This window comes from Achroia grisella, unplaced genomic scaffold (assembly GCF_030625045.1).
Source record: "Achroia grisella isolate CSIRO2021 unplaced genomic scaffold, CSIRO_AGI_Agris_v1 utg1920, whole genome shotgun sequence".
Classification (NCBI taxonomy): domain Eukaryota; kingdom Metazoa; phylum Arthropoda; class Insecta; order Lepidoptera; family Pyralidae; genus Achroia; species Achroia grisella.
Window position 1 is genome coordinate 2,073,871 of NW_026712695.1, and position 25,815 is coordinate 2,099,685.

Here is a 25,815-nt window from a genome sequence, read left to right on the forward strand (position 1 = left end):
ATATCACATTCACAGCACTCACCATCGAATATTACAACTACAAACATTGCCCTAGCTCAGTAAGTAAATAATCATAGTAAACAGAACAAGCCTCCGCAGCGGCTCCCAAACTATTTTATCAACAATATTAAAACTATTAATTCAAATAAAAGAGACAATAATTCCTATTAGAATTTTAAAGTAACTTTTTAAAATATAGTTTAAAGATGGCGTTTCGGCAACCATAGAATATTCTAATAATTAGACAAATACACTAGTTACCTACTACAGAATCGAAAGAGATCATCGCATCAACTTATATTATGTTATTACATTCCATAATTAAGTTTTAGCTTGAGCCGCAACAAAAAGAAATTATTTTTTAAATAAAATTACTGTGCAATTACATCATTCTTACAACTATGTATTTTCCATCTTCCTTCTCGAATCATGCTTTCAGTAGAATGGTTATTTTAATATCAACTATTAGAACTGATAAGAAACAATTTATTATTACTAAATCAATTATTAACTAACTCGTTGGAATTTTTGTCAATGCCAGGCATATCAGTTCAAACTAATTTGAAATAAGACACACAATATTATAATTGGACGGAGATATAAACATGTTTCTTGTGCGTCCTACAGTACATAACCATCCAGCGCACGTCGCTTCCATCTGACACGCACAAATTTTCTCTCACACCAGAGCTCGGAAGTCCTCCGAAATATAAAGTAAAACAAGTGTATAATAAATAATGCCCGTTAAGCTCACAGTCGACGGTAAAACAACATGTCTCATAAGAAAATTATAAATTATCTGTACCCACAACACGAATATTTGTTATAAATTAATGTGACAAATGGAAATTCTTTAATCATAAACAAATCTAGAGTACCATTTTATCCTAATTTATCACATTTGTCCTGGTTAGCACTCGCATATTTACAAACCATCGCTGTGCTCTGTATATTTTTATAATCTGATTAAAATTAAATTATCTATATTATTATAGTTATGTATATTACATGAACAGATAGATATAAAGAATACCACACCAATTTTTAACTCTACGAGAATTCAAAATAATGAACCACTCAAAGCTATCGACTTAACATTTTTGTATAACTTTCTGATACATTCTACATTTTAAATGGTATCAAAATTTTCCAGTGAATACTTGGACAGATGTGAATACTGAATTTGATGTAAATACTTTGAGTGGTTAATGACCTTAAATCTATAAGACACTAAATTACACCACAACATCAAGTAACTACCGCTGATATAATTATAAAAAACAGTCAACATCAATTTTGAATAATATTTTATGTTATATAAATTTAATTCAATGGCAAAATATCTACAATATACACAATCTTAATGTGTATTACGATGTTTATTTCGATGGTATCGTGGTATAAACTTTGTAGGTACAGGCTGGACTCGAAAATTTATATCGTATTTATTAAAATTCCTTGATTATTTCTTAATTTTATAATCAATGGGATAATCTTTGTGCTCATCGATTACTATTTGACAAGTTTCAACATCAGGATTCAAGTTAACCCTGCAGTATAATTAGAGTATTTCAGTAGTAAAAATAATAATTCAGAGTATTGCTTCTCATTTATACTAAGAGTTTTCAACTACCTAAAATTACTTAATATATCCCTCTGGCAAAGTTTTAATAATATTTATTATAAATTTCCAATTCATATTACTATTGTACGTTTTTAACTTTAAACAAATGTCATTAATTACGAATTGTTGGTTCGAAACCGGCAATACTAACTAACTAAAAAGAATTACACTATAAATATATTCGTTCAATATACTACCTGTACCTGGTTATTTCGTTGCATTGACTATTTAAAACTGTAAAAAGTACAAATCGATACGTAACTTACATTAATAAACACTATTGTAATATTTAGTACAAAAAATACTGGCCAACGCAATCCTTTGTGTTCAAAATATATAATAACAATTCATATCCACTTACCCTATGTACTTAATTGACAAGAGTTTAAGTCCGTTTGAATATTTGTTAGTAGTTTAATCGGATGAATAAACAAAGTAAATCTTTTTGAAGTTATATGGATTGTTTGATTACACGAATGTAGAGTACATATAATGTCTACTTGTGACATAATTTCAATAATCATATACAAATGTTATTTCATGTCTGTATGAAAATAAACAACTTAAGTGGGTAAGTTCTAAGGTTTATTGTGGTCCCTATTTATATGTTTAGCATAAACCAAAGATACTTCATATAGGCAATCTGCAACGAGTACTCTAAAGTAAGAAAATATTAAGATATCATCGTTACCGCGGTGGGAATAGCCTGATACATAACTAGTTGCAGAAATAATTCATAACATAGATTAATCACGCAGTACACCTAGGTTAATCACACAGTAAATACCGTGCGACAATAAAAAAAACCGATAAGGTAATAAAGAATAAAGTATTTTACTAATAAATAAAATAAATAATCATTATTTTATTTATTAGTAAAATAATTTAAAGCGGTATTTTTACAAACATTTATATGATTATTTATTATTTTTCGTTGTTTAGATTTCACGCAGTGACTTCATATAAAATACACAATGCAAAATATTACACTCGTGTTCATATACGATAAAGTGGCACCCACATTACCAGTAGCGGCTTTCATCTTTGAAGTATCAATTGGCATACAATATAAACTCAACGTTATTTAGTTTTTTACAACGAAATGTTTTTCAATCCGTTTTGCAACAATTGGAAATTACATTTGGTGTTGGACTTATAAAATTAGACAAGTCAAAATGTTGATATCAAACGGACTTCATTATGGCTATCGTAATCTAAATTATTGCATCAAAGATTACTCTTATGACATACTTAACCACTATTACCTCTATATCAAAAATATATGTACTCGTGTTCGATAAAGATAAAATTCCCTAAAACAAATTGGTGAAATTACTTTTAGCGGTGCAAGGATTTGGTAGCTCCATCAATTTCTTTACATGATGATAATATATAGGTATATATGGGATCATTATTGCAGATATATAAACGTCTACATAATAACAGATACACATAATATCAGAAAATACTTATTGCACTCTTCTATTCAGATTGTGTCTACCTAGTTTATAAGTACCTATAACATGTAAGTTTGGATGGCGTCACCTAGCGATGGAGTTTAATCTTGCTGAACATAGACTGCTAGTTTTATTCTCGAATATCAGTATTAGAGCATTATTAATGTACTTAGATAACGAATTTCTCATGTAACGTATGTATATGAGAATATATATCAAACAAATATGTCCATTGAAAATAAATATATGAACCTATATATCACAATATCGGCAGTTATATTCGTCTTAAAAAGATAAAATGGCCATGTTTTATTGTACTAAGTAGATATCTATGAAAAGATTGCGGGCGAGTATTTTTTACTAAACAGTATCTTATAGAAGAGTAGTTAGGTTTTAATTTGTAAAACAAGTAATAGATTGTTTATAAAGTTAATATTTCTGACGTAGAAATAAACTGAAGGCACACAAGGGTTGCGGTCCGTACAATCATCCTTTTACGTGTCAGCCTCTGCGTCTTCAGAATATCACATCGGTCATCAACAAAAATCTAAAAAAAATCCTCAATTATCTACATCAGTGTTTATCTTTTATGAGGTACATGTTTTGGCACAGAGAGATTTCTTATATCTATAATTACATGTAAACATTAACATTAAGTTAAATTACATAAAACATTTTTTTCGATGTTCTAAAACATGTTTGACTGGTCTTAATCATACGAATCACAGCTTTTTGCATTCTCCTACTTACCTATCTTCTCGACTATCAATTTTCTAGTAAACTTTCAATGGAATGAGTTTTTTAATCTTAAATTAAATCGGCGTACAAAATATGGCTTTAAAATGTAAGTATTTAATATAAAGCAATAAAAACTGGAAATCCAGTAATTATTGCTGTAGAAAAGTATAAATTCTCGCCAATTCTTTCTCCAATAATATATGAATTGCACATGTGAATGTGCGTTCAAATCTTGTAATCAAAATGCAATAAGTAGGTAAACTTAAGCAAAAACAAGTGTGGTAGGTATGCAATTGGAAAAATTGACAATCTGCCATAATCCTTAATCAATTACGATATTAACAGAATTATAAAAAGTGTTACGAGCGAAAATTGCTTCACTGTTCTGTTACTGGCTGTCTGCTCTCGTCATCAACTATTAAAATTATTAAATATAGATAAAATCACTCCAAAAACACAGGTGTGTCATATTGAATAAATCCTGCTTATTTTATTTGTGTAAAGTTTTAAAATATTTTTAAAAAATATTCCCATTTATTGTTATAATATGACTGGGTACTGGGTATTTATTTTGAAGGCATGCCAAGATCAGAAATTGGACGGCGCGGGCGTCAATCAGCGAGTATTGTGTACATGGGTGGTGAGGTGTTTGGAGAGATAGTCTGCCCGCGCGAAGCACTTACCGCATGCCTCACAATGGTAAGGCCGCTCACCAGTGTGGATACGCAGATGACGGGTCAGGTCGCTCTTTCCTCCGAATGCCCTCCCACAGAACAAACACACAAATGGCCGCTCCCCGGTATGCTTACGGACATGTAATTTCAAATTTTCCTTTGACCTTACACATTTCCCACAGAAAGGACACGCAAATCTTCTCTCTCTATCCCTTTGTCTATCATCGTTCTGCATAAATCCAAGGATTCCAGAGTGTGAACTTGAGCTCTCATTTTTACTGCTATCACCCCTCGACTCGCTTTCCGAACTATCTGCCATGGAACTGACACTGGCGAATGAAACAGGGACACGACGTCGTCTTTCTGGCGCCGTATCATCTTCTCGCTTACTGTCACTTTCTGAGTTTCTACATTCGATGGAATCGTCGACTGTCACTATCGAATCAGAGGCGCCATTAGAGTCCACTGTGCTATCTTGCTCCGCGTCCCGCATCAGTTCTATTGGTGGAGTTTTTGCTTCTTCTATTCTATTCTTCTTTTTGATTGAGAGATCCATTTCTCCACACTGTCCTATTAAAGCTTCATTCGTACTAGAAACCTGATCGATACCTTCCGGTGGATCAGTATTTTTCGTATGCAATCTTTCTAAGGTATGATTCAGGCGGTGTTTTTTGAAAGATTTGAGATAACGAAACTGCATGCCGCAGACGTCACACGTGAAAAGCTTGTCAGCTGGGAGTCTGGCTCGGTGGTTTTGTTCTTTATGTTTGACATAGGCAGATCTATACCTGTAACTCTGACCACACTGTTCGCAGACGAATGGTTTGTCATCACATGTGGCTTGTGTAGCATGTTGCAGAGCAGCGTGACGTTCAAGAAGCCATGCAGAAGGGAAGGATGCAAGGCAAACACCGCAGCGACGTCGCTCTGTGTGGAGCAGATGTCGATTTTGGTAGGCCATGCAGTCGTCACTGAGGTATCGTCGTATGCGGCACGCTTGTAGCGCCAATAGTGGGGACCACAAGGGCAGAGCTGTGGGGCTACGAGCCGGTATAGGACTAGGGATACTCTGCGATCCACACGACATATCCAGACACATCTGTAATTAAAGAAGTTTTATTAGACTAATAATTTATATGTGAAAACTCTTTTTATGTATTTGTATACATACCTGTGTGTGGCAGTAATGGAGACGTATGAATTAAATGAAAGAACAGTTCTGTAATGATTGTAGAGCTTTTATTTGTCAAAATTGTATTTTTACAGCTATGATATGCTTATATTTGTTTCAAAAGTTACAATGATCGACAGCGATAGGTCTCTATTAAAAGACTGCTGCACAATTGACGAAACATTACACCATTTTGAACCTCGTCCGTGATATAATATGGTACTGTAACTATTTTTAACAAAACTGTACTGCTCTTTGTTACAACATTATGAACTATTAATAATGATAAGGCAAAACAGATTTTATCTAATCTAAAATGTCAACAATGAATGTTAAATAAACAGCTTAAGAAAAAATCAATTATTGATTTTTCAATGAAGATACAACAACTATTTAAGCTCTATAAATAAAGTGGACCTACGTTATTTGAACTTGTGCTGAATATAGTTTATAGTAGCATAATATAATGTGAATTTCATAATATGAGTATATTTAGAAAATATGTAACTTAACCAATATTCTCCATTGCTATAATTGATAGTTACAAAAATTCTAAAACAATCAATAGTATATGTGCTAATAATTTGCCGTGGGTATATTATTATGCTATTACAAACTTTAATCAAGAAAGTTTTAAACCTAAATAATTTATAATAAACACATTATAATTATTAAAACAAATTGTACCAATATACAATAATTAATACACCTACAGGAACTTAGAAAATTGCAATATAAGTTCTATATTTAGGTATGCCACTTAAAAATGGTAAGTTAAACTACCAGTTTCATTTTCCGCGGCCTGCGGTCACACCTCGATCTTACTGGACGAAAAAAAATATACATCTAAACCGTTAAATTAGAAGTGTTAAGATACAGAAATCAGTAAACGCTGTAAGGTCAAACGTCAGACGTCTGGACTCTACAAAATGATGATGAAAATAAATCTACAGTCATCTACAATCATTGTATGAGTTCACCCGATTGGAATGCGCTAGATACGGAGGTTGATAATAGACATAAATACGACACTACTACATCTGACACCGCGTTGCTGGCTTCTTTCATAAAAAGCGCCCTTTTTGTCATCACAGAACAAAACCAACCAGTTTTTATTATGTTATCTATTCGAATGACATCTAATAATAAACAAGAAATCAAAAAATATTCAAAGAGATTAGGGTTAAAATTGACAAGGATAAATATAGGAATCTACAATAATTTGATGACGTAAAATCGTTCGTAACTCTATATAATATATGTAGTATCCCGCATAAAGCTTAAACGTGTTCTTGGTATCGAGTATCCAATACATATTTTCATTAAAATATGTCTCTGCATAAAATTAAATCTGCATTTGTTCGAAAATCATACAAGTATCCAATATTACAGATATTTGATTTAAATGATTTTTTTTTATTTATGATGGATTTTTTTACTTGGTATATTTAGTTTTATTTAACACTACAATTTATTTTCAAAGAAATAACAATTAGATAAAATAGAAATGATTTTGTGTTAATTGTTTAAGTATTACCTATTATAGTAGATATATTACCTATAATGCCAATTATCAAATTGTTCACATTAAAATATAACGAAACATAGGTATTAAATAAGAAAAAAAATCTAAATTTACCAAGTATAAAAAGAATTTCAGATATGATTTATTCATGGGTTATAATTATTTTCTTAATTTGTATTAAAAATAATTTGATAAATGTAGGTATACTCTATACCTACAGCCAGTTCCAGTTTAGCTTTTATTGGGTAGGTGCTTTTTACAAATGTAATTGCCGATCTGCATGGCTGCAATCAATATAATAATAAATAATAAAGGACAAGTAACCGTGCAAGTCACATATCATAACGCAACTTACAATTTTCACCATAAAAATTACATATGTTCTCTATGCGCTACATATACTATGTATATTCAGTGATTTGCAGCCTTTATATAAGTCTTGTATAGGCAAGAGGCACTCTAAATATAAAACTGTGGTCACAATTTATTATATATATAAAAATGAATCTACGTTGTATCTATTTCAACACATGAAATACTTCGTGCTGGTGTTTTCTTACAAATTATCATGCTCAGTAGGTACTTCGGAAACAATAGTCTACCTACATTTGAAATGTATAATTGTAAATGTATATTAATTATTTTTATTTGTGCTAATGGCGTGTGAACTTCGCAGGGACGTGGCAACAACTGGTAAATGTTAAAATTTGAATAACTGCACTTGAGGGTCATATAAACTATTAAGTATGTATGTTACAAGTCACTAACAACATTCATCACTGCCTATATACAAGAGAATACATAGAAATATAATTCTATTAATATTTAATTAATAAATAGTACCTCTGAAAGTTAGGAAACAAAATAGTATTTCAAACTGCATTCTGTTCTATTATAAAAACTATTTCGATAAAAACTCGTACAAATTTGTTAATTCATATTACTATTAACCATTTAATTATTGCTATTATTTCTGTAAGTTGTAAATATTCAATCTTTCTTAAAACAAGAAGAGGAACATTAATGAAGGTTACAATATTGCTATAAAGTTTGGTAACGATCGACTCCGAAAAATAAAAAGAGTGCAGCTTTTCAAATCGCAACATTCTTATGATTCTTTCTAATTAACTTTATACTTCGTCTTATACGTATCCGAACTCTAACTCCGGGAAATAGCGCATCTACCAATCTATCATCTAATATGCAGTTAACATGATGTGAATTTTAACAATAGACCGACATTATTTTTTTTTCTTCCCGCAAAATTTTGTCGTGAACTCGCGAAACATCATTCCATAATTTCATAAAATACGAATAATTTATCTTTCAAATATTCATTTTCCTCGCAGCAGCGAAGCAACTAAGTAATAACAACTAAAAGATGCACTGGTTTATAAGGAATGTTTGTGTTGTTAAGTTTTTGACGACAGTATAAACCACGGACTACTACGAATAACGTAACTTAAATAAAACACTCGTAGACAATTCAACATACACATATTTGGAAGCATCCTGAATATACTACCATATCATTATTTCAATATTTAACACCTTAACATTCCACTGAAATGAAATAAAGATACATTTTGATGTGCCACGGTACTCAGGGCTGGCTATCATTAGAGTAAATAATTCATTGTTTACAAATAATATGATATCCTATACAATATCGGTGGCTTTCACATTTAAAATAAGTTTCAAGTGACACTGGAATCGTTTTGGAATGTTAGGCGTTTTTAACCGAAAAATATTTTTCTAAGTACACTAATAGAGATGCATGTTTTACTTAATTTTTATTTAGATAAATTGAAACATCCATTACGAAATAATACACGCCTTAACCGCTACTTGACCTCTAAAACTTATAAATTAGCAATGAGATCTGTCAAGAAATATCAAAATATATTATAAATACTTATATTAATTTCCTTGTTCACAAAAATCCTTTTAAAATGTTCAGTCACTTTTTAATATATCGTTTCTTTCTATATTTCCGAATAAATTGACCGCGTTTACTTCTTATTGCAATTTAAGTTTTATATATGAATTAAATTTCGATATCACGATCCGTTGGTGTAAATACTAAATATTTAGAACCAATACCTGAGATAGAATTATACTCCCAAATGTTGCACTCTTACTTTTATATATCACAGATCTTTTCCTATATTATAATCATAATACTTTCCTTTGATAAATTTCAAAATAACCAGTTATTAGGTATGTTACTAATATTAGATATATAAAACATTTTAAACGCCTACATTCAAAAAACTATATTATTTTAAATAAAATTAATGATCATAGCCTAATAAATTTGACAATTTAAAAACAAATAACACCACACCGCATTTTTTATATATATACGACTGATATGTACCAAACGATTATGAATTTCTATCGACTAGTAGAATTAATTTTGTACATAAGGAAAATACAATAGTTTATTCACGTCTAAACTATATACCGTATTTTCAGCCCCGTGTACCGTCAGCAAATCAAAATGGTGTCAGTAAATAATTTACGAAGAAACTTACAGACTAAAGTGAGCCAACATTCAATCAGTTCCAAATCAAAGCTTTAATTTAATATACATTTTTTGGTTGTGATGTGTATATATAATATATATCTTATAAGATTATATGTAGGTACTTATGTAGTTATTGGTAGCAGCAGATGATATGGCTACACATTTAAATGTTGAAACAAAATGGTGTCATTATAAAATTAACTTTATGATTCATAAAATATCCCTGTATTTGACTCTGTTGATTTTATTGAACACAGTAATCGTGATGAATATCAAAAGATTTGTGTATTGAATGTAGTAATAACCAAGAAACAGTAAAAACCTGAAACGAACAAAATATTCTATTCATTGTTATATACCACAATAAAATACAAACAAAGCTTTTGATACACCCTTAACTAAACGACCTTGTTCTGTATGAAAATAGATAGAAACTTTATATATACATATCGTATTATATTTTATATTATGCCCCTGCTGTCAATGTCTGAAGTACTATTTTATTCTATTCTGTGAATAATATTATATCTCCAAATATGTATGAGACATGGACAAAGAGGCATAATAAATCGGACAGAACTGAAACATTGTTAAAGCTTTGATTCCCATAATCACACATCCACAACCCTCCCCAAGTTTCCCAAATATAGAACTACCGAAGCGTTTACATTCTAATAAATTTCCTAAAAATTCGATATTATCAAACTATATGTTATTTACATTTATATGTCGTAATATTGCTTTTGAATTACCTCAGGGGAGCGTGCGTCGTATTACGAAAGACATAAAATTAGTAAAAATCTCAAATCCCTAACTTTTTTACGATTAACTATATTGAGTGCAATTTTAGTATGGTCTCTAATAATTATAATTAAAGCACTCATTATCAATCTTTAATTTGGTTTATAAAATCAACTCTGAAATGATTCTACTAATAATAAATATGCAAGTCTCTAAAGATTAAGTCAGTTCTAAATTAATTATATGATATATTACAACTTTCTCCTATGACTGAAAAGCTTTGAAATGGCAACCAAACTTTGAGAGCTCAAAAAAAACTTATTTTTAGGCATTAAAACATTATCTTGAAAAGTAAGCGAAATAAATTTATAAGCGATGTCATTTCAAAGAAAAGTACAGAGAAGTTTAACTTCTCCTAGCTAACGTTGGCTATGCCGTCTATGGGTTTCATCTTCGAACAAGTTATCTATGTATAAAAGTCTAAAGCGTAAAGAAAGCACCTAATGTGGAACGTTAATAAAAAGCAAATAAAGAAACAAAACGACCAGCAAATAAACCGACAGTAACAACTTTAGTGTGTCAATTATCTATTAGTGAAATATCAAATATTATTCATATCATTCAGATCACAGATGCGGCGTTTACATCACATTCTTAACTAATTAAAACATATTGTCCTCCTTTTGTTCATACAACTATCACTTCGCATTCACCATTGACTACTTACTTAATCCAGTAATAGCTATATTGGTCATATCTTGTAAGTTCTGTACTCACTGCTCACTGAAATAATGTTCTAAGAGTATTGAAAGCGTTTGTTATTAATTATGGTAGTACTGTATTCTACTTTAATTATATCATTGATGAATAGGAAAATATTTCTCTTGATTATTATTCTGTAAGTTACTTTTAAAAATATATATAAAATAACTACAATTTTAACATATAATTCAAAATAAAGTACATTCTAATTTGAATGCATGAAACACTGGTGCCAGGAAGAACTGGAGTTATATGGAGCTCATGCAAATGTCAAAAGCTTTATAAATATAATTTTAGAATTTAGAGTGTGGAATAAAATTTTGTACTAATTACCCTATAAAACATATTTTGCTGTCAATATGTTGGGTAATAAGTGGTAATAAAAGCTATGAAACAGTTCTTACTACAAGTTATATCCAATAATAGCTTATACTCTTGGTTAATAAATTTTCATAGGCTAATTGTGTACTATAGCCGTCCAAAACTCATTGATGTGGACTTTCTTCTTCAGTGTCTACAGGACTCGGTGACAGAAATTTACGAGCGTACTTAGGATAGTGTGTTTTCTCGTGTGCTTTCAGTATGGTTGATCGGGAAAATGTCTTACCACACAAAACACACCGAAAGGGCCTTTCACCTGAAATAAAATAAATAAAAGAAATACATATTATTGGGTACATTATAAATAAAATGATATAAAGAAAAATTTGAAAATATTAGTGATACACCGATAAGAGTTGCGAGAGATAAGTATAAGAAAGAATCATGTGGGTGACATGACACAAGACACTGAGGAGAGTAGTACTCTGTAGAAATCAAAGACATGGTGACCATGAAACCGTACGAGAATTCTTTTACAAGATTTAGAACATTTTGTATTAAGCGCTTGTGCTAAATCTTGTGGTACAGGGTCATCATCATCCTCATACAATATTTTATATGGCATGTTCATCCAAGAAATGTAATGAGTAAATTCTCACAGCAACCATGATTTTTCTATTATTTTTATCTAATTTTCTATATTAGTAGATGTGGCTTAACTCAAGAATGAATACAACTTCATACTAAATATAATGATTAGTATATATTGAGGTGAGAAAGAGCCATATGATAAAAGCTAGATATTTGTTCCACTTTATCACACGAATTTCAGCAGTGCGAGATTTGTGTAAGTCGGAATTAAGATAATGATCATCATTATCATTATCATATGGGTTATAATCTAAATTTATTAATTCATAAATATAACAGATTACTTACCCGTATGCACTCTACAATGGTCCTTCATATGATGCCTCAATTTAAACGCCTTTCCACAGAATTCACACTTAAAAGGTCTATCACCCGTATGCACCGGCAAATGTGCTATTAACGATGACACATCTGGAAAACTTTTTCCACAAAATTTGCACAGCACTACGTTACCCGGCTCCATAGGCCCAATATCCAAATCTATAGGTGACTCTTCTGTTGGTATGTTCATATATGTGGGTTCACTGAACTGCCCAATCATAGGTAACCCCATAGGTCTGGCTAACATAGCGTCTCGATATTTCAAAGTATCCAACGTGTGCGTGGTCAGTATATGTCTTGCGAGTTTGCTCTGGTGAGGGAACGCCGCGCCGCAGTGTATGCAAGGGTAACCCCTGTCCCCCTCCTCAATCCTCACCCTACCGGACCCATCGTACTCCTGCAACCACAAAAAAGAACATCAACTTCTTATCTCTCTTGTTCTGTTTTATAAGGACCATACTGTGTGCAATATCGCTACCACTACTTTCTAAATTCAGATGCAGTCTCTGTATGTTTTAAATTTCCACTATCTAAGTAAGAAGTTGACGCTCATTTTTGCCCAAAAATGTGCAGGAGTGATGCGGGGGCCGGGAGCCGGCTACGTATAATGCCTTGTTGTATAGCAACCCGCGCGCGTACCGAATCATTGATTCGTACTAAACACGTATGCATGTATATGGCCAAGTTAAAAAAAAATAAAAACTGCCCAAAATATATAAACAAAATGAATGGATATAAAAAATGATGGCCAACAAAATGAAGGTCAACTTCTTGACAGCAAGGCATAGTACTGGATGTTTAAAATAGCGTAGCATATCAAACAAGCATGCAAGTAACAAATCAATATTCTTAACATTGATACCAACAACGAAATTTATAAATACAACAGACAGTAAGCTAGTCTGTCACAAAAATAAAAAATGAAGTATATTTCGGTTTTGGTTAAATAAACTGTTAATGAAGAAAATTATAGTAGGGAACCAAATAATTAATGTTAACTATTGTCTTCAAATCACCCTAACAAATGTGTATACTTATTATTTATTTGTAACTACACAGGTCACTTACTTATTTGAATAAAGGCAAAGAGAGCAATAAAATCAATGAGATAAATCTATTACATAGATATGAACCAAATTTAGATAAGAGAGTGTCAGTATTTGCATGATAGCTATTTTAATTAGTATAATCTAAAGCAAGAGGGCTAACTTGACGCATTTTACCGTAACAACATGCAAATTTGTTCGTTATTTACACCTACATTTAAGTTTAGGATATCATTGATGACAACATTTAGAGATAACATGCACCAAAATTAACATAAGTATTTTTAAAAAATATATTAATTTTTAATTTAATAACAAATATTTTTAACTTATGTACAATATAGGTAATTATGCAAATATGTGTGTAATAATAAATCAAATCAAATAAAAAAAAATCTCTTATTAATTTAATATCTATCTAGTATTTATATCCACATTTTATGTAGATGTATATTATTTCACTGTATCTCAATATATTACCTGACTTAAAAAATCATAACAAAGTCAAAACTGTATATTAAACATATATAGGAGTACACATGCAATACTAAACTAAAAATGATGGTACATAATTTGTTTTCTGATAACTTTTTTCTTTTTGTATATTAGAATTTCATGAAGACTGCTGGACTGATAATGATGAAAATTTTATAATATAGGTATTAAGCTATATATGAAAGGACATTCAAGCTGATAAACTGTTTAAAAATATATATCGAGGGGTTTAAATTATTATTTTCTACTCCATTTGTTGTAGAGTCAGCTCTAAGAAACAATAGATGATTTTGAAAATAATAATTAATATACATAAAATAATTAATATACACATTAAAAAGCCTTTAAGTACACATAAACAACAATGAATAATCTACAACATCTAATATTCAACATACACATACAGAGACATACATACCGATTCATGTTGCATCCGATAATCTGTTGATGACTCGCCTCCTTTCTCTTCATTGCTTCTATCCCAGTCCACTTCTTTTTTGAGTGACTGTAAGTTTGTTATTTAAAATTATATATCACAAATAGATAAATAAACAAATTTAATATTTTTGACTAGTCTACACAGATCATTAGGTCTGATTTATGTTGTTATTCAACCAACAGTAGATTTAATAATAATTTGTATTCATACATATTTTTACTTATAAATGTAAGGTCATAACTTTTATTAAAAGAGCAACAGACAAGTTTCTTTCTCATTCTTCATGTTCGAGAACTGTATTCCAAATGAGTGGTATATTAAAGAAAGTGTAACTATACAAAAGTACCTAAAATCAAGTTTATAAAATTAAAGTTTACTTATTTCTATTGTATTCTATAATTTTTCAATTTATTAATTCAGTACAAAGTCAGTCATATTTATTTTTAGACCTTCCTTTCCACCTTGTTTCTTGTTTGTAAAAAGAGCCTATAGATGTCATTCTGGCCAGTGTGATTTGTGCTTCGAAAAATACGTGTTTTAGTGAGTATATTATACTACTTAATGGTTTTATATTATTCTGTTAAAACACATTATATCTCATACATGCTAGTTGTAGTGGAATTAAACAAAATAATTTAAATCCACTTAGTAACAAATTAAAATAATAAATGTACATGATACTTACAAGGGGCACTTGTTGGACAGGTGGTAAACCAGAGGGTCCAGCAATAGGCTCGCTTCTGGGACTGGGTAATGATGGATGAGATGGATGAGGCAGACCAGGATGTGGTATACCACTGAGCACACTTAATCTCTGTTCCACTGGGGAATATCTTGAAGCAAGAACCCCACCGCTGTGACTGTTTATAGTCATGTTTAAACCTGGAAAGAAAAAGCAAAATAATCATACCAAATGTATCATATATCATAGTTTAATTTTTTTTTATCATTCTATAAATTGTAATGATAAAAAAAATTAAACTATGATATATGATAGAATATATAGTTATATGATCACTAATGATAGAATATATAGTTGAATAGATAGTTCTTAGATAGAAATAACTGTTTTAGGATCTTCAATTTGTTAATTCTATCTAAGATTTATTTTATAATAAATAATTACTTAATAAATTACAAATTACTAAGTATACCATCACAGTATATATCTATATTAAGTAAAAGTACTAATTATAGTGAGATATTTAGTAATTTATATAAATTATTTTTTAAATTATTAATCTAAAAATTCTTGAAAATAGCCCTTACATTTTCAGTGTTTTTTTTTTCAGCATAAAATTTAAACAATCAATATAATATTATATTTAGTTTTGAGAACTAGAATGTTTTTTTTAATAGTCCGACGAATAATGTGTATTAGTCCGGTTTAAAAATAAAGTGAATTTCTAAACTATTTATACTAATAAAATAGTTAGGTCTTGGCACTTCTTTTACTAAATACACAGGACAAAACAGACATAGACATTTAAATAAATAAATAAAACCTAAATAATATAAACAAATACTAAGTTTTAACAGTAAGATTTCCTTTACGAGGTTGTTTGTAAATTTCAAAATGAATCTATGCAAGGAAATTACTTGCTAAATGGTATATTATAAAGAAAGTATTTTCACAGTTTCATACAAAAACTATTTTGCAAAATAATATTGAGTTAAATGACAGCGTCGGTACTGGATTTAAACGAATTTATTTTTTTATTGAGTAGTTTTACGGCCCTGGATACATCCATTGAGAAAATATGTTGCCAAATGGTTGTTTAATAAAATGCTAAGGAGAACAGCTAAATTCATGAAAGAGTGCATTAATCTAAATTAAATTACTAACAAAAATTAATATGTCATGTTATAGAAATAAAAATAAATTTCGAACCATTTTGCTGATGTTTACTACAAACATATTTTCATTATGTCTTATATAATTTATTCAAAATAAATTTAATTAGCACCTAAAAGAAACAGGTTGCTAACACTGTATAGTCAGTTATCATGGAACAAGAGAATGAAATCAAGAAGAAAATCGTTGACAAAGGGCAATCATGGAACAGACTGTATACAGAACGTTTACATTATCGTGACATACGCAACGTTGATAGTATTCTTTTTTTTAATATTATTCTCTTAAATATGCGATTCATTTAGTCTCTTCAATTTACACTTAAATAACACCTCATGTTTAGTAGTAATGTAATGTAATAATAAATAGTAATCGTGCAGCAGCTAATTTTGTATTTCATATTCTCTACCTCTATTTATATAATAACTGACCTGATAAACCACAAAGAAATCTCACCCGGATTACGTAGGAGATAATTGGTACATCTGAGATTAGGATGTAAATAAAATTTATATAGGTATTTTATGAAATTATATCAATATCATAAAATCCGGATATCATTCCATTTCAGAGGAGTACAATATCAAAATCTGTGACACAACAAAAACGAGATTTATTATATAGTTATTAGATTTATCTACGTAAGCACGAGAAAATACTTAGGTAATCTAAATAAAATTATATTAGGTATATGTGTTTCATTAAAAAAATATTCCTAATATTATAATTAATGCTACTGTTGATAGCAATAGCTATTACAAAAATATAAAAATAAACTAAAGACGTAACGACGGGCAAAATAAAATATTTTGTCAGATGATCGGTAAAGTTGATGAAGCCGATATATCATCACAATAACGCTGACGACGACTAATCAAACAATCACTAACTAACATTCTTACATCTCCATCTATTGTTTGTTCAATGAAACATACTTATAACTTACCAATATTATCATTTTGAGCTCCATTTGATCTTAACGACACCGCATCGTCTTCAGGAGACGATGATCGCATTGGTTCGTCAGGTGGCTCATCTTTCGGAATAGGAGGATGCGTCAGTGTTGGTGTTTCACCTGGTACTTCTAATCTAAATCGTCGCACTGAAAGTAATGGGGATATCCGTGGGGGTGAAGCTTCGGGCGCCTCTCTCAAATCTCGTGAATCCCGATTATCACGTAGGTCCCTTGGAATTTCCCGATAATCTCGTGGTTCTCGAATATCTCTGGAATCTCGTAATTCTCTATGATCTCGGGATTCTCTCAAGTCTCTAGTTTCCCTCAATTCTCTGATATCTCTCAAATCACGGGATTCCCTATCCCGATGTTCTCGTGAATCTCTCGACTCACGTATGTCTCGAGAATGATTATCTCTTGTTTCATGACTATCTTTGGAGTCTCTCTCTCGGGATTCTCTCGTATCTTTCAATTCACGCCTCTCTTCTTTATCCCGGCTGTCTCTATTATCTATCCTTTCGTGGGGTTCTGAACACTCTTTGGTGTCTTGCGATTGGCACTGTTCCATTGGTTCTGAGACGTTTCTAGCCTCAATGCCAGCAGCACTTAATGTCGTCATTTCCGCTAAACCTTTTACCTGAATTATAAATTTTTAAACAATATAAATACAAGATAAGTCGAAAAAATATAAATTTCTAACATAAACAAATCTACCTATCAACTATCTACATATTAGTTATAAGATTATTACATAATCAACTACACAGAACATTTTTCGTTTCCAAATTTTAAAATTCTATTATTATTAAATGTTTTTTATAATAAATAAAAAAATAATATCTATTACGCAGGCATAAAGAGATTGAAGACTTTTTAGGTAGTGCTAATCTATAAAGAATATAGGTAATGTAAAAAATATTTTTAAGTCTCGTGGCGTAGTTCTTTGTAATCGGAGACTAACTTGCTGTCATCACAATGCAACGCCGACAATTGACAATGCATCTGACTACCCTGTCTAGGTTAACAGTCATGATTTATTCAGTCAGGTGTATAATTTATTTTATATTTATATTATTTTCCGATGTCCATTATGATAAGCAGTACCTACAGTATCAAAAACTACATAAATCATAATTGTCTTACTTGTAGACTCTCGGCAGTCTTGAGGAGAGCCGGTAGTTGACAGTACTGGACGTTAACTTCGCCCTTGTACATGAAGTCGACGAGCGTTCTCAGCTCCTCTAAGCCAACGTCCTTGAGTATAACTATAGGATGACGCGACGGGTGGTCCACGAACAGCGAACGGAAATACGATGAGCACGCAGATAGTACAACCTGAAATGTAAAGTATATTTGCATTGACTATTTATCCTACAATTGACACCGGTCTAGCTATTGGAAAAGGTTAATCATCTTATATAGACACGAACAGTAGCTACCTATGAGTACCTATATTATTTAAATCAGACTACGACTATTACTTTAAAATAGCTAATAATACTGGTCTCCCATTTCAAGATCGAGAAAAAAACTATTTATAATATAATATATATATTTTAAATAGTTTATTGACAATATAAAATGTTTTGCACAAGTGAAAATAGAACTTAGATTATGGTTTCCCGATAAAGCCAAGTAACATTAATTTTCAGGAAATTGGATGATTAAATTTCTTCTTTTTCGGCATCATTCCTTTATCTACCTAGCAATTTAACTATATTTGGGACTTTGGTAGGTATTTATATAAAAAAGTTCTTCGCATCATTTTTGCTCCTGCAACTGCGAAAGGAACTTAAGTCACATATCCGAAGTTTTTATCTAGCATCGAATAAAAATACATCTGCCCAATTTGTATTCCTTTTATTATTAGATAAGGTGTATTACAAAGTTAGCACTTTGTCCAGGCCCTATCTTTATTAGTTAGAAATATAAAATTAGAGAAAAAATAGTAGCAGGTACGAAAAAAAGCACGAGTTGTCGCACACAACTTTCTTAAAGCTATCTCTTCTTAATTATTATTTATTTATTAGGAAAACAATACAGTAACAAACAGTACAGTAAATTTAATGTTACATAACATATCAAATGCCGCGCTAAATCGCGAGCACTCCTGTTTACAGGACAAATAATGTGCTGAGTAAAGGCAGCCTTTCCCTAATGCCAGACTTTATCCAACTATTTAAACAATGGATATTCATTTCTCCGTCACAATGCAGTTACAATACCACTAATGAGCTCTAACACAATATATAAATTGTAGGTATAGTATAAATAAATGGGAGAAATTTTATATATTATAATAATTATAAACGTTTCGTGAAGGTATATGCCTACTACCAACTTAAATATGTAAATTAAATATCCATTTACGATACGATATATATACAATATTTAAAAAGATAATTAGGTTGGATTAACACTGAGTATTGGATATGAATACTGATATAAAATTATATTAATAAATTAAGAAAAGAAAATCTGAGGACCTAATAACGTAGATACATAATATTTTTCTACAATAAGTTTTTGCTTTACACGTACCGTAAACACACTGTAATTATCCAACTTGAAAGTAATCTTACATTAATAAATATGTATATGAGAAGACACCAATCCATTAACAATTTACATAATCATTGATATAATAGATACTAAATAATATAATTATTTTCGTATATTCCATAATAAATAATATAATCAATACTGATCTTCTTGTAATACTTATAACCAGAAGCAATTCTAAACCTAAATGTAAATTAAGTATAAGATATTATGAATCCTTTAATCTTATAGGCATTGTATAGGCATTGTATAGACATTATATATAAATACGGGTTACAGGGTTCATTTGTCAATTCGTCAGATGTCAAAAAGATGACAGCTGTTAAATCCGTAATAATTCGTATATAACATATCTCTTTTTTTTTAATGGATGATATTGGTATCATTCACGCGCCTGCGCTTAATGATTTACGCTGGCGGTGCACCAGTGGAGGATGATAATGTGAGCAATAATGAACATGTCGTCAGGTCGCATCGCCTGATTTATGAAGTTTTTTACCATTTGAAATAATAAATAGTCGTAATAAATTTAAACCTAATAAAATTCTACAATTTTAAAATTAATACAAATAGAATTTGAATTAGATTAGATATTATATGTTACAGGGTAAAATTATTAGGAATGTAGTACCTTATGAGCCCTTATGGAGGCACCTTCGGAGCAGGCAAGAGTGACGTCCACCAAACTCTCGTCGTGCAGCAACTGGCTGAAAACTCCCAGCAGGTTGCTCTGATGATTGTTCCACCTTAGGCAATAGTGCTCACTTCCCATGTCTGAGCTAGCTCCCGCCGCTGAAACAGATAATGTAAATAAATACATTGATTAATGTAATAGGTACACTATATTAGCATGTAGCTTTTGTTTAGTAGGAGACAGAAAAATATTTTTGAGTTCTAATCAATGTTCTTAATAAGGCCTAATTGTTGATTTTTTGTAAAACGTAAAAGGAATCGATAGGGAATCGTTGAATAAATATTTAATAAAATTATTACATTAGACTTTAGCATATTTCCACTCAGCTTTTTTAAAATCGGACATAATACCACTTACACTACTTTGTATTATTGAACTACTTACATTCTCCTTAATCGAAACATAGCGCAATTTTTTTATTAAATTTTAAAACAATATATAGACAGTAATTATTTATCCAGCTACTCAGAACGAGATGTACCCTGATACCGAATGACTGTATGAATCAATGTATATCCTAAATTTAAGTAAATATATAATTTTATGACATGGACTGCTGATCTGCGGATCTGCTGAGAGAGGTCTTTATTTTTTTTTTGTACTACTATATTGGCAAACAATTCTCAAAGAAACGGAATCGAGTAGAACAAATAACAGACAAACTCACAAACAGGTATACGAACGTGAGAAAATTTAGTTTCATGTTTAAAACAAATATATATTTTTAGAATTACTAATAGCAACAAATTTTTAATAAGTTGTCGTAATTGTGTAAGTATGTGACAATATATTTTCTCTGTACGAAAAAGCTATGGACTTTAAATAGTCGTATGATAGTGTAAAATTACTTATTTAAAAAATACAGATGATAATTATATTATTAAAAATCTTTTTTCTAATTAGGATGTTTATTAAAAAATCCTAATTTAAAAAAAATAAGTATTCATAGAGGTCTGATATGATACATTGCTAGCAATGGGATCATCAGATCAAACTACTAACAATCTGTTCCTCCAGTCTGGTATGTCACTAATCATTATTATGTACTATCCAATAATAAGTCACAAACACAAACATTTCAAAATAATATATCAAAGCAGAAAGAAAGCATCAAGAAAGCATCAGGTTCTTTTGCAAAAGAACCTGATGCTTTCTTTTTATTTCTAACTTTAAATATGTAGTTATTAAACATTCTCATAACCGAGTAATCATATTGTTACTAGTTTATGCAAATTTATTTCAGAGTAAAAAAGAACCTTGAAATTCTGCGAAAATTACGTAAAAGATGTTTAAAGCATCTCATTCCAATAGAAGGCATAGCACGTGTAAGTTTGATAACAAAGAAAACCTGTAAGTGTACGTTAGTTAGTTAAACTCAAAGTCACTTATCAGCATACAATTGAATATGTAGGTACTAACGATACATTATCATTGTACACACCTATTGGTGGCGATGATTAACCAATATCAGGAAGATTATACATATTAATATAAGCACACAAGATATACATTGCAAAGAAAAGAATCTTTGATGAAATCGTATTAATATTCATATACCTAATGTTATTGGTTAAAAATTAAAATCCCTTACTTTTCTCGTCTTCATTTTGGAGTAATTAACAGGTATTATTTTGAATATTTGTGTAATGTAATAGTTACATTTTCAAATATTTACTAACGTGAACTATTATAAAATATTCTGGTAGTTCGACTCTTTTTGAACATATTCTATTAAAAATAAATAGAATTCAACGTCTATATAATAATCTGTAAAGTATCAGTGAAGCTTCTAGTTGTTCCATGATTTATGTAGAGTAAGGTACCTGGTTAATTAATAAAATACCTTATTTTATTAAAATCAAAAAGGCTGTTATGTATATGATAACAATCCACTGATAGTCAATAACACTTACTTTTGATTTATTAGTTAAAATATTAATTTTTCTATAATACTATGCATACAGTAAAATAATGTAATATATTAAGTAAATACAGTCATTTCAAAATAGGATAAATTTTGTGTACCTACCTTTACATAAATGACAAACAATAGCCATCTTCTTTAAAAGACATTATATTCTCCAGTGAACTTGGTAAAATTAGGCATTGCAAGCATCCAAGGCGTTAATTACAGCTTTTACAGTACGTTCAACAGCCGGAACTGTCAGATTTGCTAATGAGAACAAAACATCAGTACGATATTATTTCATATACTCTGATTATAGTTTCGCGCGTCCACGCGTGTTGATAAATATAGACGTATGTAGCGTTTAGGTGTAGGTGTATATGCGAACACGCGTGTGCGACTCAGGCGCAGTCAAGATCAAGGGCGCGCGATTGCGCAAGAGTTGGCGGTCGCACCGCGCTGCAACTCTGTGTGATGTCATCGGGCCGTCTGTGCCCCCCTCCCACTACCATCACACCCGTTTCATAAAGGCCGCGGACGCGGAACATTCTATTTTTGACCGTACTGATATTGCGTGGCCATAGCCTACCTGTTCGTAGTCGCGCCACCATCTAGGACCTTCTGTGGTTCTACGGCTAATGATGCCATTAGAGGCTGGTTTCGATATAATAGATTGTTGATTTATATTTCAAACTAGTTACAAAAAGAGCAGCTTCTCTGTAATATATGTTTTAAATATACATATCTATCTTACGTTAGATCTTTTCGTTCAAAGCTGACCGGATTTTGATGATTCTTTTGCTAGCCGTATGATTAAGATAGAAACAGGGCAGCTAATACATATATTTTAATTGGCTACTATTTTTTACATAAGTATAGTTAGTATATTATGAATGATGGGATAATTTCAGTACACTTTAATTACAACATTATTTTAAAGGTACAAAAAAATATTTTCAAAATGGACTTCGTATACATTGTGACATCCGCATCATGCGGCACATTATTCGATGAAGAGATGCTTCTTAGACTTTAGTCTTCTTATATTTCATTTTTCTTTAACTGCATCTGAACATAATGTCATTATTTTATAGTTTATTGAAACATTAGATACATATTATTCAGTACAAACAAACATATCCTATGTTATGATCCAACACCATCTAGATAATCACGTGCCTCAAAAACCTTCACACTCTTTGATATTTACTCATTACATAAAATAATATTACTACATACGGGGAATAACAAGAAAACAATATTTATTTTAGCAATCCGTACCTCAAATGGAATGCTGTGCCTCTGTTTATCTGTTCTTTTTTGTGATAAAGGTATTAAGTTACAATTTTAACCAATAGTTTTTAACCGCCCTTGCGTTCAAATCCATTGAAGCAAAATCATTTCACGATACAAAAAATAGCCTATGTTCTCTATCTTATGTATATGTATGCACATAATAATATATACAAAATTTCATGACTATTTGTTTTTAATTCGTAAATGTGTCATAAGGTAACAAACAAGCAAACCTACTATGAAGTCTATAATATTAGTATTAGTACAGACTAGCTATATATGTACATCCGCATCGGCATCGACTTGATGTATGTACAGATATACCATAGGATGCTAAGTGAATGTCTAGTGCAAATATTAGCAATAGAATTATTGAAATTTGATGAATAGTTTTTAATATTTTATTTACAGTACATTACAGTTATAGTTTCATCACAATAACTAACATTCAATATGATCACCAATAAAACTTAGTAGGGAAGATGGACTCAACTTTATATTTATATTTATAGTAGGTTGAAGTTCGAGTGGGATTACAAAAGTATAGATATATGCATACGTTTGGTATTATGCAGCTAGAAATTTCAGAATTCAGCGCTATCCTGTTTAAGTTAGCCATAGCAATGAACCGAAAAGAGTAACAGCCAAATATGGTTCCATCGAAATGCAAGTGGCTCCGTTCTTTAATAGATTTAGAACACGAGCCTACAAATCAGTTCTAACATTTTTACAGTACCTTAGGTAGGTACTGTAAAACTGACACGTAATCAAAATGTTTATATTAGTTTCAGTTGATATTTAATAATGTTCAAATAAATGTCATATGTAGCATAGCAATTTGAATACGTCATAATCATAATGCAATTGAGAATAATGGGCAAGAGATTCTGTTGGTGATGAAACATACGGTATAAAGATTTACATATTTATGATGTTATGTGAATTATCTCATCCTTATATAAATAATGAAAATAAAAACTATTCGTTTGTAACCTTTATCGCGCTGGTACTACAGTTTTATAATAAATTATACAGCCTCTAGAGTTTTTAAGGATTATTAATTTGGATATTTGTGTATCATAGAATGTATGTATATAATGCTAGCTATATGCAGAATATGAATAAACCTAGGAAGGAACCGGTAAATCTAAACAACATATTTTAATGTAGTATATCGCTGTGCGTGACCTTCATCACACAATAGTGATGCTTGCGTTTATAAAGGAGTGAACACATTCATGCCAGTGGCTATAGTCATCGGTGACAATAGTCATAAAGATGTGTATTAGTATAAGTATATGTTTAATAATTATTAAATCTTACTAACAGTAAATCTTACTACAGTAGCGCTATCTTATTAAATCTTACTAACAGTAGAAATTTTCTTAACAACTCAGCACGTGTCACGAAATCTATACTAACACTAGCTGTCCCGGCAAACGTAGTTTTGCCTTAAAATAAAAAAAAAATTTAGGTGTGTATACCCCTAACATTTGGGGGGATGAAAAATGGATGTTGGCCGATTCTCAGACCTACTCAATACGCTCACAAAATTTCATGAGAATCGGTGAAGCCGTTTCGGAGGAGTATGGGAACGAAAACTGTGACACGCGAATTTTATATATAAGATTATTAAAAGTAAAATTTGTGAGTTGGAGCTCGAGGCGCTCTCCAGTTCTAATCATGATTTTGAAAATATTTTTTGTGGTGGATAGCATATATACCTATATATAACACATTACGCTACCAATAGAAGCGGAGATGAATTGAAAACGATGCGAAATCGGAGAAACTTCATAATTTTTTGAACAAAATAAGACACGATATAAATTATTTATTTATTTAACTTCTTTGCATAGCATAAACATTATGAGATTGTTATCGAAAGTACTCAAATTACAAAAAGACTAATAAATAAACATAATATATCTCAGTTATGTAATGTACGTATTGTATTACATTATTATTTTTATTACAAAAGTTAGTACGTATGTTACATTTTTTTTTGTTTCCTCAGAGATGTGTATTCTGGCCCTAACCATGCAGTCCGCA

At 30.7% G+C, this 25,815-nt stretch overlaps 1 protein-coding gene across 2 annotated transcripts in view; it reads right to left on the reverse strand.

Annotated features, from left to right (window-relative positions):
• Window positions 1-2,095: 2,095 nt before the first annotated feature.
• Window positions 2,096-25,815, reverse strand: part of LOC131841827 (protein bric-a-brac 1-like) — a 46,043-nt gene continuing 22,323 nt past the window's right edge. The window contains exons 2-8 of one of the 2 annotated variants that reach the window (XM_059190173.1): window positions 20,499-20,659; window positions 18,449-18,640; window positions 17,297-17,942; window positions 15,181-15,377; window positions 14,475-14,561; window positions 12,483-12,912; window positions 11,014-11,859 (exon numbers count right to left, since the gene is read on the reverse strand). In XM_059190173.1, coding sequence (XP_059046156.1) covers window positions 11,708-11,859; window positions 12,483-12,912; window positions 14,475-14,561; window positions 15,181-15,377; window positions 17,297-17,942; window positions 18,449-18,640; window positions 20,499-20,639 — 1,845 coding nt within the window. In that variant the 5' untranslated portion in view covers window positions 20,640-20,659 and the 3' untranslated portion in view covers window positions 11,014-11,707. Of the gene's footprint in view, window positions 5,593-11,013; window positions 11,860-12,482; window positions 12,913-14,474; window positions 14,562-15,180; window positions 15,378-17,296; window positions 17,943-18,448; window positions 18,641-20,498; window positions 20,660-25,815 lie in introns of those variants that run through there. The other variant, XM_059190172.1, reaches the window with a different exon arrangement.